General features: G+C 38.0%; 2 protein-coding genes across 8 annotated transcripts in view; one reads left to right on the forward strand and one right to left on the reverse strand.

The window, feature by feature from the left end:
- The window catches only part of MCC (MCC regulator of WNT signaling pathway), a 217,678-nt gene extending 208,738 nt beyond the window's left edge, over positions 1–8,940 (forward strand). For all 4 annotated transcript variants that reach the window (XM_074813511.1, XM_074813512.1, XM_074813513.1 and 1 more), the window contains 2 exons: positions 4,189–4,311; positions 5,316–8,940. In XM_074813511.1, the coding sequence (XP_074669612.1) occupies positions 4,189–4,311; positions 5,316–5,496 (304 nt within the window). In that variant the 3' untranslated portion in view covers positions 5,497–8,940. The remainder of the gene's footprint in view (positions 1–4,188; positions 4,312–5,315) is intronic.
- Positions 8,941–9,217: 277 nt separating this feature from the next.
- Positions 9,218–15,240, reverse strand: part of DCP2 (decapping mRNA 2) — a 28,627-nt gene continuing 22,604 nt past the window's right edge. For all 4 annotated transcript variants that reach the window (XM_074813516.1, XM_074813519.1, XM_074813515.1 and 1 more), the window contains one exon: positions 9,218–15,116. In XM_074813516.1, coding sequence (XP_074669617.1) covers positions 14,953–15,116 — 164 coding nt within the window. In that variant the 3' untranslated portion in view covers positions 9,218–14,952. The remainder of the gene's footprint in view (positions 15,117–15,240) is intronic.

Here is a 15,240-nt window from a genome sequence, read left to right on the forward strand (position 1 = left end):
GCTGACTTCTCAAGTGCCCTGCAGCAGAGCCCCTGTGTTGGAAGTGAGCCATGCCCTCAGATCATAAGCTTATTCCCTCTTCTGGGAATATGTGCTCATTTTCCCTTTGTGCGCATGGTGCCATGATTGTGTTCGCAGCTCCAGCAGCAGTAGCCATTTGGAAGACGAACTGTTGGGAGCAAAAGCTGTTCTGACTTGTGTGGTCCAATTGACTTGTGACTTGGAGCTCACAAAAATTGTGTTCTCCTAAAAATTCTTGCTTCTCCTTCCCTCTTCCCATCCAAATATACACAAATGCTTTCTCAGGATCCATATTGGTCTGTGTTACATGCCCTGAGGCATGATAGCAGTGTGAGTTTGGCCTGTAAGCTTCTGTGTGAGTTTGCTCTTCAGACTCTGGAAGACTGACTGGCAGCAGAAGGACATGCTACAGCCAAACAGTGATCTATCAGGAGGATGTTTGTATAGTTGTCGCATCAAATTCAGTTCCATCCTTGGTTCACAGCTTTGACGCTTTCATCCTGGAAAAATGCTGCATATGACTATGACTATTGTTTTAAAATATTCTGTCTTATTAAGCCTGTAGTGGTTGATTCTTCGTATCCTGCTGATTTATAATAGCAATCAGGAAAACAAAGTGGTGCTAGAAATCCCATAAAGACAGCTAACCTTGTAATGCATTAAAGGAATACAAATGGCATCTCAGGATTCATTATCACTCCACTGCCCAACTAAGCAATCCGTTTTGGAGAGACACAAATAAGGACAATTCTTGCTGTCCAAACTGAGGTAATTAGTGATAGAAATGGAGAGAAGTGGCAAGAGTTAATATTACAAGGCATGGGATTTTTACAGAGGGATAGAACATTTGCTGGCCAGCCAGTAAGGTACAGCTCTGAGGTCTCTCATCTGCTACTAAAATAGAAGGTGCAGCACTCTGGGAAAACCTTACATGTTTTTTGCATGTAATAGTCATTAATCAAGTATATCTGCATCTCCATTTTCTAGACTAAAGGTATTCACTGTGCCTTTACTGTTGCTGCTATGTCTGTCAACACTAACAAGTGTTACTTGTCCTGTGAAATGCCTCTTGGAGTAAAGATACTTAGATAGGCATGTTCTAAATCAGGAACGGTAAGCGTAAAAGTCGATCCCTGTGTGTTTTGGAACATTTAGCACATGCAATCAAACTGCCCATTGCTTTCTCTGAGATTAAGGTGGCAGTAGGCTCTAGCTACTGCTGTTTTCACTGACCTCAAGACATCAAGATGAGCCAAAAGAACTGTGTGGGTCTTTTCAGCTCAGGGAATACATGTGTTTCACTGGTATAAATGTAAATTTGAGGCATCTATAGATTGAAGGATTACCCACTGTTACCTATTTAGCTAGATGGATCAGAACTGGCATCTGAAAGTTGTTTAACTAGCCTCTGGAGGCCCAGGGTGCTTACCACTCTGCTGTATCTTTGGCAAGCAGCAAGACAAGGATGTTACAGGCCAAATGAAAAGAAATATGTCTTGATGTTTAGCTGAGTTCTGACTGAACTGACTGGTTGAAAGGTGTAAATGCAAAACCGAACAAAAGGTGATGTAATAGTTTTATCAGGTAACAGTCACCATGGCAACCAAACTTTACCATGCATGACAAGTTCCTCCAAGTCTTTCCACTGTGTTTCTTTTCCGTGCAGCTTTTGTTACTTTTGTTACAGCAGGTGCCTTAAGGACTTCAGCTGCAGTAAACTCTGGCTCTGCAGGGTTCTTTCCCATGGGACTGTGTGCAGTGTTTTCACAGCTATACTTTTTCTTGCACGTAATATTAAATAAACCTCACATGATTTTTAGTTTTCTCTCCCCATTCAAATACTCTGAATGTTTATTCTTTAAACTTGCTGTTCATGCTAGGTCGCAGTCCTGGGCACGGTGCTACTGAGTCTTCACAAGAGCCTCTCTCTGGCTGTGGTGTCCTTTGGAGCAGACAAGCACCAAATTTACCCTACTCTGTTCTGTCATATCAGTAGTGCCACACACACATTAGGTAATGGGTCTGGCCTCTGCCAGGTCTGATCCTTTATTTATCTTCCACTGCAAGTAAAAACTGGAGGGTTTTTTCTTCCTGTTTTCTTTGAAGAGCACAGATTTTGACTGTAGGCTTGCTGAGTCTTTCTGACTGCTAAGATAGGATAAAAAAAAATTTATATTTGGTATGGATGGCAGTGAGCTTTTAACAGCTACGGAAAAAGATTGTGTAATTTGAAAATGAGAGTATGTTACTTCAGCGAAAGGACACGTAAAGAATACTGATGATTTTTCATCAACAAGGCCCCTCTTATGTCCTTTTTAATTTGGCCAGTAAACCAGCGTCTGCAATGTGTTGGGATAAACTGCTAACTTGGAATATTTCCCCGGCTGACTTTGTGAAAGCCCTTCTGTTGCTGAAGCAGGGCACAGTGAAACATACCACGTGCTATCCTTGTGACTGGTTATAAAATGCTGCCGTTGCCAGGCCAGCCTCGGAACTGCAGGCTTGTGACCTGGGACTTGAGGAGCATCCGTGCGATCTGTGCAGAGCTGGGGAAGCTTTCAAAAACTTTAGGTTATTGATTCTGGTGGGGTTTGGTGGGCTTACGTGGGAGCTAGTGGTAGGCTTGTTATTGAGTTGAAATCCAGTTTACTCAGCAGCACTGCAACAAGAACAGGAGGGAAAGGCAAATCACTGCAAAGCAGTTCTAGGCAGCAAAGCACAGACAGATGTCTCCATACATTCAAAGTTCCCAAGTGTAAGGTTCAACACTACAAAATCTAACTTTGTCCCAGTTTAGCCCACCTCCATGTCATTCTTATACCCCATTTTTTTATTTTCAAATCTGATGTTTTCCTCTATGGGCTGTCTATGCTATGAGGATGGATCACAGAGAAAGGCTCCTGGGTCTCCACATCAGCACCTGTGCACAAGAGGTGGGACAGTCCCATGTCTGTATAGGAGCGGGTTGTGGGCACCCGTTGGCTCTGCAGCAGGGAGCTCCCCGGGAAGAAGCACCTGCCTCATGCCACTTGCTTGCCTGCACTGGGAAATGCATTTTAAAGCCAGCTTAAACCCGAGCTGTAATGCTTACTTCTCCCCAAAACTTCTGCCTTGTTCACTTTTACTTTCCCTTATAGAGACATTTGTAACATAGAAGTATTATTTGGTACCTTACTTCCATTTTGGCACACTTCGTGTAATTAGGTTTTGGTTCATAATTGGTAAGTAAGTATTGGTAACTATATTAGCATTTTAAACCTCACTACTATGGCTTATTTGAAAGAAAGAGTACCTCATAGAAGAAAATCCCTGTGCTCTCTATTCTTCTGTATATCTCATGCTTGCCCTTTTCTGTCTGTACTCCCCTCTCTCATTCTTAACTTTTTCTGTTTCCCACTGGCTCCTAAGAAAACCTAGTGATCTATTGTAATACAGACTGCAGTATAAATTAATCTGGTAAATTTGAGGCGGTAACTGAAGTCAGTGGAATTGCTCTGAGAGTGGTGAAACACTGTAACAGGTTGCCCAGAGATGTGGTAGCTGCCCCATCCCTGGAAACATTCAAGGCCAGGTTGGAGGGGCCTTTGAGCAACCTGATCTAGTTGAAGATGTCCCTGCCCATGGCAGGGGGGTTGGGCTAATGACCTTTAAAGACTCCTTCCAATCTAAACTATACTATGATTCTATAGTAATTTCTAAGTAAAAAGAAATTTGTTTAGTAAATTATCTTTAACGGCAATCCTGCTATGCTATTTTTAATTAAAATTCTTATATGATTACCATGATGTTTGATTTTCCTTGGTAGTTTTCTTTGGTATCTCATTCAAGACACAGTAGGTGGCATGTGCCAGGTATTCTTAAATTTTTATTTATGTATCTTTGTGATTATTTCTTAGTGTGATTGAATACATAAAATACCATGATCCACCAGAGAAGTTGTTTTCTCTTTTGTCTGCTGCATCTTTGATCCTATATTCTAAAATGGTGAATGTTATAAAAGCCAATCTGTGGAAAAGTTTAATGTAAGAACTACGTCCTATACTTTCCAAGTAGTAGTAAGGAAAATATTTCAGCCTGTCACCCCGCGCAGGACAACCATTGATGCACTTGCAAGCTGAAGGCATATTTCTGTTTTGAAAATAGTTTTCTCCTTTTCTCCTGATTTAGGGAGAAGAAACTGAAAGCTAGAGTGCAAGAGTTAGTGAGTGCTTTGGAGAGACTCACGAAGAGCAGTGAAATTAGACATCAGCAGTCTGCAGAATTTGTTAATGACCTTAAAAGGGCAAACAGGTAAAGGATCTACCAGCAGACAGATGCACCACTGATTTATTTTTTTTTCCTGTTCTGATAATGCACTGTAATCCTCTCCCTACCTAATGATCAGTTTCTGGATTCTTGCGTTCACACATGTTGACTCTTTATAGTTAGAGATGGGGGAGGTCTATACCTCCCATGTAGGACACTGAAAACTACATACAGAACAGTGGGGGAAATGGGTTAATCTTAACCGAGTTACTAGCAATTGCATTATTAAAACAAACAAAAACCTCTGATAAAATTTATGAATGTTATTTTGTTTCAAATTGCTCCCCTTTCTTTGGCTCCAGCCTTTTTATTAATAAACTGGCTTTGGTAATCACACTTTTATTGCTCACTCAGTAGATTTTACTGGCACTGGGTTTGAATGGACTGAGAATATGGTGGACTGTAGCTGCCCTTCCTGCAAGGAGCCTATCACTCACAATATAGATTTCATTAATAAATTATACTTGAAAGTCCTTATGGTGAGGAGCAGTACCTATCTCAAGCTCTCCTACTGAGTCAAGGTAAAGACAAAGGAGATACTTAGCAGCTGACAAATTAGCCATCCTCTGAATATAACTTAATTTTTTACAGGGAAAATGCAAAATCAGGGCTGGCTTTTGTAAGCAGATTCTGGCCATGAAATGTTTTTGCAAATCATTGCATGTTTAATGTTGTGGTATCCTGACTCACGAACAGTGCTGTGCAAGGTCATCATCAGCAACCTCTAGCTGGCTCTTTGGACCATGTTTAAAAATGTTTTTAGTAACCAGTTTACTGTGAAGGTGTGTACTTGCCCCAGAAAAATATACAGAGATTACCACTAATCTGGGTTTGGATCAAATGGGTTTTAAAGCACTAGTGAATTTTAAGAAGGTCATCAGTACCCAAACTGGAGTTCTCTGAAGGTGGGGTTCTGGGGTGGATTTTTGTAGCACCTACTATGAACAAATCTTTTTGAATGACCTTGTATTACCTTGGATTTCTAACAGCAACTTGGTAGCAGCGTATGAAAAAGCAAAGAAGAAACATCAAAATAAGCTGAAGAAACTGGAATCACAAATGATGGCCATGGTGGAGAGACATGAAACACAAGTCAGGATGCTCAAACAGAGAATAGCTTTACTAGAAGAAGAGAATTCTAGACCACACACCAATGAAACTTCACTTTAAATGAATCTCTTTCAAAGATGCTTAGTGCCATTACAAATTCTTTCTTTTGGAGGCTTTTAGGTAGCTTCTGTCAACACTGACACACTTAAGCACCTTCTCTGGGATCCTAGAGAGGTGCCATGGGGATAATATAAGTGTTAACCTTAAGTACTGTTTCATAATATAAAATGGCAGTGCCTAAATTGTAATGCTATAATTATGTACATTGTCTGTGTCATTATATCTGTATTCATACATCTTCTTTTCCATTTTATGTGTCCAATGGGTGACAGTGTCACATAGCAAAATAATTGATGTTAAGAGGTTTTAATTTGGGCAGTTTGGAGATAATTTGAGTTTTCCAAATCCCTGAGCTCCCTCTGCACACAACTCTGTATTGTACCATCAAGACTTGCTGCAGAGTGGGGAGATGATAGGCTGGCTTGCTTTTCTGCACCATACTTGCTCACAGTGCAAATCAGGTAGGAAAACTGTTGATTTGGAAAAAAAAACCAAGAAACCCTAGTTGTATCTCTGAAAACTATGATAATGGTATATTTCTTAGAGTTTGTAAGAGGACTGTGAGTTTCACCATGCCAGACAGATAGCCTGTGCCAAGGTTGGGTAAGAAATTATAGGAGACCTCCTGGTATTTATATTGCATGGTGTTTGCAATTATTTTGTGAAACAGTTGGTTTTTCTTGGTAATATGTTATAGCCAAGGTTTTTCTTTAAGCAGCTGGGCCATTTTTGTCACATGTATAGTGCTTATTACAGCTTTCTGTGATCAAGAGGTAGAATGTTGTCTTTTTATACTTGTGTTGAGCAAAAAAGGTACTTATTAGGAATGTACCTAGTCAATATTGAATATATAGGCACAAAACTGTAAATGTGTAGGTGTATGGATATACAGCCGCAACAGAATGTGAATGGTGAAGTCTTCATACAGTTTCTTATGTTAGTTTTTGTTACTGCTATCATTCTCTTCTTTTGTTTAAGTCACATCATGTTACTGTATTATCAGACTGACTAAATCGAAAATGTTGGCCTATTATGGTAATGAACATTAGGCAAAGCATGGCAATCAGGTTGATTTCTCTAGGAAGCAAAATACAGGAGTTGGCCACAGCACCTGTTTTATTCAGAATTCTTTTTTTTGACTGAGTATGTAAAAGAGCTTCCCTGTTTGTTTTAACGTGCCAAACTAGAGTCCATTAACTTCATTAGCCTGTTACTGTGTTACATCTCTACTTTATATTTTTCAGGCTCTGTTTTGGAGTGAATCTGATTTCAGCAGTTGTTTGTCCTTTTTGCTTTACATGTTGAGTCACACCTCAAGTTTTATTGGTGTATTTAGAATTATGGTAACATCTCTCATTTATTCGTCCAATTTCTAGTACTAGCAAAATATTTTTAGAGGACTTGAACCATTTTTGCCTACTCCTGCGCTAGGCCAGGCAGCCAAAATAGTTGTGGGAATTTGTGTTCAGAATATGGCATTATTGTTGAGTCTTGGTTACATCTGAAACTGGAGCAGTTAGTGTTTATGACATTTCCTATTACTGTAGCCACTGTTTTCTTCTTTTCTTGGGGTAGACTAGAGTCTGATACATCAGCTACAAAGCCAACATCATATGTGATTGATTGCAATAACAAGTTAAAACAATGCTGATTTCAAAATTAAGTTATAGGTAGTGATGCCCTGGGATTGGTTTTGAGCAGTCCTCTTTCTCAAGATAATTGCACTTCTTAATTTATAATGCAAATGGAAATTTTTGCAAACCAGTCTATTGAGGGAGCAACAAGCACACTTTCTTACTGTCTTTATGGTTTTGCTAAGTATCTGTCTATGAGGTTTCCCTTTTTTGGCCAACAAGTTTCTCACCAACAGGAATGTGGGGTTTTGCCATAAGCTTCAGTGGTAGCTGATCACACTTGTTTCTGAAGAAACACAAAATTATCCACTATGTACTGTGGCAAAATGCAGTTAACAGTTTTGTCTTACTGAATCTGAAGCATCCATGTAATTTGAGGTCATCTCAAACTGTCCATCTGAAATACCTTTCACTTAAGGTGACTAGAAACCATTGCTGCACTGGATTTCCTCTTAGGCTCATTTTTTTTATATTTCTTGGTAGCTAGAGAAGCTGTTAAACGTAATACAATGAAGCTTAAAGCATTTGAATTGAAACCTGTCTTTAAAGGAAAGTTTTTAGGAAGCATTTCTTTACAGAACGGGTTGTTGGGCGTTGGAATGGGCTGCCCAGGTCAGTGGTGGAGTCCCCATCCCTGGAGGTGTTTAAGAGTAGGGTCGACTTAGCACTGAGGGATATGGTGTAGTTGGGAACTATCAATGTTAGGTTAATGGTTGGACTGGATGATCTTCAAGGTCTTTTCCAACCTTGATGATTCTGTGAAAGATACAGGTTAAGAAATCTTAAAATGCACCTGGGTTTAAAGGCATTAAAAAGCTGCAGTGTCCCTCTGTGCCTTTTGCAAGCCTAATGATTTGCTGATTCTGCATAAACTGAACATTGCTTTATTACATTTACTCATATCTTCCCTGCCAACTGTGCTCTAAAAGCGTTTTAGAATAAATTATAAATCATCAGTAAACTCTTCCCATAGGGCTTATAGATGAAAAAGCAAGACTAGTATCATACAGCCTCAGCAGTAGCTGTAGTTTGCCAGACCACCAGTTCTTTTGCCTAAGCAAGCAGCTACTGCTTCATCTGTTGGCACACTGGAAAAAGCCAGTAGGGAAGTGGTAAAACGTTTACTGTTATTATGAAAACTGTTTCATATTAACAATTAGCTGCAGTTCAGCGTACCTGTTAAAATGGCACCAACCCTGAGAATAAATGCCAAAAAACTCTTTTTATGCAACTGTGTGAAATACCAGCACACCAGCCTGTAGATGAGTGTGCAGATCACCTTGAGAGACAGCAACTTATCTCACTTAACACTTGTTGCAGGCATAATACATTTGCAAAGCAAGAAAAATAGGTGGTTCTTGCCAACAGAACCTAAGTTGTTCAATCATTAATCTTAGGGTATTTTTTTTTTATTTTCTGTCAGCAGAGCGCATGAAACTTTGTATTTCACATGTTCAGAAGAAAAGTACTTTTTTCTAATTAAATATATAAATCTTCACCAGCTTGAATGTACTGCTAGCTATTGCAAAGCACATGTGACTAAGTTTGCATTAATGTCAGTATTGTTCTACTGGTTTTGTTAGGATTTTCTCCTCCTTTAATACTGTACCATACATTGTAATTTTAGAAACTTTTCACCTTACTGAATTAGCTTTAAATGTATTGCTGCTTTTTAGTTTCCTAGCTGCTGTAAAATTGCTATTTTGTGGTTATTTGATATAGAATTGTAAAAACTGCATTTATTTATACAGAGACATTTATAATACTTATTTTACAAATGTTCTTATATTCTGAATAAATTTCTAATGCTGTTTCTTTGCCTCAGAGTTTGCTTTACCAGACCTTGTCATCTTATTGTTGAATGGGTCTGCTTACAGGTACCACAGAGACTTTCTCAAAGATACATTATAGAGGGAGACGGTATGACACTGTCAGGAAAGTTCCCATAACAGAAGCATGAAAAGTTGGAAAGAACTTGCCAGAGATCTGATCAACAGGTTTTAGCTGAGCTCAAGAACATTAGTAGAACAAACTCTCTACAGCTTCAATGAACACTTTATAGAAATGGAAGGGCACATACGAAACTGTTTCCACACATCCAGTTCCTTTAATAACAAGTTATATGGACCAAAAAAATCATTCTCATAAATATTTTAAAAGCACTGATTGAAGTTCACATACTTCCTTTTTCTAGAACATCTAACACCTTTTAAATTTTTTTTTTTTTACTTTCCATTGTGTTCAATGGGCCTCTCTTCCACCTTTACAATTTACTTTAAAAAATAATACTTCTTCTGGCACTATATATGATCAGTGCTGCTGACTGGCTTAAGGCAACATTTAAACATTCTACAGTGAAAGAATAACCTGTAACAGCAGCACAGGCTTTACATTTCACACTGATCAGCAATGCTTATATTCATACTTCAGTACTTCAGTAAGTTTATGCATAAAGTCATTTAATTTTACAGAGAAAAATTACAGTATGGAAGAACATGTCAATTTCATCATAGCCTCTTAAATGGGGTGCTTCAGTTTCTGAATTAGTGAATAACAAAATCACAATAATCAGTACAGCAGATGTTACAGGTAGTTACATTTTATTTACTAAAATTGAAGAGTTGACTAATGCAAACTTTCTTCAAGGTAACATAATGGAAATTGAGTAAAATCTGTAACTTTACATGGTTTTAACCCTATTAGCTGTATGTACTTTCTACTTAATTAGCACCGATATGCCACTTACATACCAGTGAGGAAAACAGATCAAGTTCTTGAGCTTTAAACAAACGGGAGGAAGACATAACCCTTCATGCATGAGCCATAGAATAAAACACTGTCTCCCTATTTTCTGTGAGGCATGCAGTGCTGCACAGAAAAGTGTTATCTTTGGGCAGCAATACCCAGCAATCTAGCATTACGCCAAAATTAATGAACCCACCTTCTTCTGTGGAGTCTGTTTTGCTTTTTAATGTTAAAAAGTGCCTTGCAAACCCAGCTAAACTGTTCCTCAGGGCATATACTGCATATATTCCATATACTGCAGTGCCATGCAGACATAGTAGAGTTACCTAAGGATCCCGTCTTAAGTATAGGCTTGAGAAGTATTTGCTGAGAGCTCTGAATCATGCAGTTTTGCATACTTTTCCTGCATCACAAAAATATGTACCCAACCAGTAAGATATAAATAGTTCATCATCTCCCTAGTTTAGTAATTTTGCTCAAACATGCTTAAAAAAATTTGCTAAGTTTTTCTCACAGTGAGAAGTGTGGTGTAGAGAAATGAGTTTGCAGGCGCTGTATATTCCTAAAAAGCTATAAATGCCTTGTTTTAAAATGATTAATGCTCCATGAGCTGTAATCATTTTCTTAAAGGCACTGAACTGTAACCCGTGATGGAAACTAGAAGCTAGTTCTTCTGATCAACAATATAAAAGCTTAACAATGACAAAATACTCAACAGTGTTTTCAGTAAATTTCATAGTGGACCTATTCAAATTTAAATATTCTCTACCCCGTGAAATTTTGATAACTTTTTAAAAGCAAGCTTTCTTCTTTCTTGCAAGTATCGAAGGAGGGATTGAAGACACTTTTACTTCCTTCCCAGAAGTATCCCAGAGCTGAGAACAATTTAAAGAGAAGGGTTTCTGTAAAGCTGAATCTATACAATAAGTTATGTCTAGCTTAACCTAACGTTCTCAATGAAAAGACAAGTTAAAACCCAATCATTTAATTTTAATGTACTACTACTAATCCAGAATACTTTCACTTGTATGATCTTGAATATGGCCAATGTAATTGCTACAGATGTTGTCTTCATCATAAATTCACAACCTACTTGAAACAGTGAAATGCACACACAGCACAAATCCTACTGCATCTATCAGTGCTTACGTACAGGATTAAGAACAGTGCAAATACTAGCATTTAGCCTACTTTCATTCTTGAACTACACTATTGCTATAAATGCATAAGAACAAAAACCTGTTATGCAAGAGTAGTTATATTTCCAAGCCCAATTTACTGTAAAAGCACCTTCAGTTAGTTTGTAGAAATACCATATCTTACATAATTTTGGTTGCTTCAAAAGCTGAAATATTGTAGTAACAAAAACATCTGAAATTATGAAGTCATGTATAAGCACCAGATTAAACATTTACAGTGCAAGACAATTTCTGTAAATAAACCGATTTTAAAATCAACAAGAGAGGCTATTCTACCAGTTCTCAATAATTTTGAGCTTCCTAACACATTTAGGATATAACCTCCTAATTTAAAAGATGAAGGCACCTGACTTTTTAGGTCTGAAAAAAACCTCTTTTGCTCAGAATGTATAAAAAACAGGTAGCTGTGGATTAAAAGGCTCACTGACCTAACAACTGGACAGCCAGTCACTTACAGAGCAGCAGTGCCATCTTGCACCACAGGATATTAGAGCTTGGATTCTTTTACAGACTCTTGCTCTTCATACCAGAATGACATGAGTGCTGCTATAAACTGCAAATCAACAACAGCAATTCTACTACAGTAAATGAAAGTTGGAAAAAATAATTTCTTATCTGAAATTACAATTTGAGAGCAAGTCTGTTAGGTATAGCCAGACCTGAAGCCTGCCTTGTTTTTAAAAGGAACTGTTAACATTTGTAACAGCCACAGGTAGATAAAGGAAAAACACTGTATTGTTCTCAAATCACCAAATTAAATAAGGAAGGTTGGAGCACAGCACAGAAGCCTGGAACAGTGACTAGGCCCAAAATTTTATTAGAAACTATTTATGCAAGTCTGGTCTAAAGAATTTACATTGTGTTAAAAAAATACTTTGATTGTGCAATAAAGCAAACTATTTCCCCTCTTCTTCCCAGTACCACTGTTTCCAGACTTCAAACTATGTAAGACACAGTTACTTTCAAAAGCATGCATGTACATCAAGGAGTTAATAGCATTTCAACACAGAACATAAGTCATTCAATTAGGCAGATCACTCTTCAGTCTGAGTTCAAAGTTTAGAGCATTCTGTGAAAGATGCTAAAAATCTCACACTAAAGCAGGGAGTTTATGTAGTACTAGAAACTGCAAACTAGTACTAGATTCCCAGCACCTACACATTTGTAGTTTTTTTGTTAAACATTTATTTATGTCACAAGTTCTTTAATTTCAAGAACACTGAATGACCATTCATAATCTGAATAACCCCTTATAGGCAAGCATTCTCAAAGTGAGCAATGCTTGTTTTTCAAGTATCTTGACATCAGTTCTCAAGTCTGACACACAGTTACTTGTTTCTCTGTGTCTAGCTCCCATAAAATAAAAACTCATAGAACTAAATTCTCTATCTTGTTATTTCTTCACTGTTTTACAGAAGATAATGTAAACTGTACTTCTAAACTTAGAAATATACTTACTTGTAAAAGGATGGTGAAATAATAGTAAACAATTAAAAATGTTCACAGTGCAGGGCATGATGGAACCCATAAGGTGACCTCATGCCACCACACTTACATTGTTTTAGAAACCTTACTGAGAAAACAAAGCAATGCTACTACAAGAAACAGTACCCTTATACAAAGAAGTAAGTTATTGCATATTTATCACATTTATTTGCAACTCACATTAAGGCTAGATTTACTAAAATCATGACATATGTATAAGCCCCACTTCGGGTTGCTTAATGAAGCAACTGATTTCTTTTACACTGAACCAACCTTTAACTAAGAAGAAAAAAATGACCCAGTGACTATAGAGGGCAGCCAGCATCTCCTATTCATAGGACACGCTTAGTTGTAAAGACTTCCTCTGCCTGGGACATGATTCCCCAAACAGTTGAAAGAAGCTCCCAAGTTCACTGTTTCATCAACATCCCCCTTACTTCACAGAGCACTAGATGAAATACAACTAATTTATCTGAAAAGTCAACTTATTAAAGATTTCCACAGCCTGATATTTAATCATGCCTTAGGAGAGTCTTGTTAACTCCACAGGCAGTAGCAGCCTCAGGATATGAATACAAACTTCTGCCTCACCATGAGTAAAGGCACTTCTGCTGGGAAATCAACTACTTGCACTAAAGAAGTAACTAAAGACTAGTTTTCACCTGAAGCTGAAAAACATAACCTCCTCCAGCATTATCCCACATTCTCAGTTATTGTTCTTTGTCATTTACTGTTTTGAACTGCCTTTGGATAACTTTTTTTTTCTTTTTTTTTCTTTTTTTCTTTTTTAATACAAAGTGAGACAAAGCTAGATGGAACTATTTCACGATTTGGTCCTGAAAGACAAGGCCTTCAGGACTCCTGTCCTCCAGAAGGAGGAAATGCAGTCTGTTTCTCCTGTTGACTGATACAGAAGTCCAACATTCCTATTGCCAGGATTCTTACAACATTAGAGTCCCAAATCACCTGGTGGCAAGCAGGTAAATAAACCAGGAGATAGTTCTAAAGCTATTTCTGAGGAAAAGCACTAGGTAACAGATCAAGTAGGGTAGATGAAGTAGGGTGGTTGAAGGAAGACCAGGATTTTGGTTTTGGATGACACAAGTTGCATAAAGATTCAGTGCATTAGCATACACTGTGATGAGACAAGGGCGTAGTTCATTCAACCTATAAAGTTACCAATTACTCACCTTTATTTTAGAGAAAAGTCTATTTTTAAATTTGGGACAACATGCTTGCTACCACAAGCTGCTGTGACAAATTATTTCAGTGCATTTCTCTCAACTGCAAAGCACGTGTTCAAACCCCAAAAGCATTGTAGCTGAAAACAACTGAGGCTACATCATTTAAATGCTAACTGCAAGTGCAATTCAGTACAACTGGATATATACAAAGCATACACTACACAAGAGATCTGAGGACAACAGCACAGAATACAATACTGGACACCCTTAGAATAGTTATTGCAAGCCTGATTAAGCCATTTAGTGTCACACAATTACTATTATCCATGCACCTGCCTTCCTCCTCAGCAAGATCTACAGAGGCTTATTTACATTCAGTATAAATTCTACACAAGTAACCTCTCACAGACAAAGTTTAAGCCTTCCTTTTTGAAAGCAGCTGCAACTGGGATAACACAAAACTTGCAACTTCCTACCCAACTAGAAACAGTGCATAAGATTTGAAGCTAGACACTGAATGGCTAAGTTCTATCCAGTCTGTGTATCCTTACTGAAGACAGAGGCAGAGTAGGTACAAGAAGTCAACATGCTGTAGATCTGATTCCAGGTACTACTGATCGCCAGCCAACAGAACTATCAGTGTGAAGGAGGGAAGGTATTTTGGGCAAGCAACCAGGACAGAGAAAGGATGACAGGCTGAGGCTAGGTTTGAAATGTGCAACTTGGTTTCAAAATCACTAGGACTGAGAAGTCCTCTGAGAATCAGTTTCATTGCCACTGCCGTAATATTGCAATGTACTACACAATAACAAGAAGTCCAATAATTTACATCAAAGCAGTTAAAATTTTAGCAAGCTGGTAATACTCCAACAGTTAAAAAAAGTCAGTGACATTCTACATAACACACAGCAAGTTAAAAAAAAATAAAAAAGAATGCCCTCTAATGCACAGCTAGGAACAAGTGAACTGAACACTGGAAAGGTACTTTTGTGGATAAAGGCTATACTGCATTTAAAGTGCAACACTTGACTATGCCACTCCCATACCGCAAAGAGAACAAACCCTTCCAAACCAACAGTCAGTCCCTGCATTGCATTTAAAAACAAACAAACAAAACAAAACAAAATAAACTCCTGAGAAAGAGTAAGGCTGGATAAGAAACCCCCTCAATTGCAACAGGCAAGTCTGATTTTTGTTCCTATTTTGCTGTCAGAGGTCAAAACTTTTCATTATGGCATCATGGTCAAACTTGAAACTCAAGAAAGCTCTTGATGAGAAAGTAAATTTATAATGGCCATTACATGCCACAGAATGTCCTTCTACATGTTCTGGCAGTGGGTCTTCACTGGAGCAACATATCTCATATGGTGCATCTACTCAAAGAAAAAAAACATGAAATAAATTTTAAACAGTTATCAATAAGAGTACCAATAACAATACAAAGTCATACCACAAATGTATCTTCAATTAATATTCCTGACAAAATCTGTATGTCTG

This window comes from Strix aluco, chromosome Z (genome assembly GCF_031877795.1).
Source record: "Strix aluco isolate bStrAlu1 chromosome Z, bStrAlu1.hap1, whole genome shotgun sequence".
NCBI classification, from domain to species: domain Eukaryota; kingdom Metazoa; phylum Chordata; class Aves; order Strigiformes; family Strigidae; genus Strix; species Strix aluco.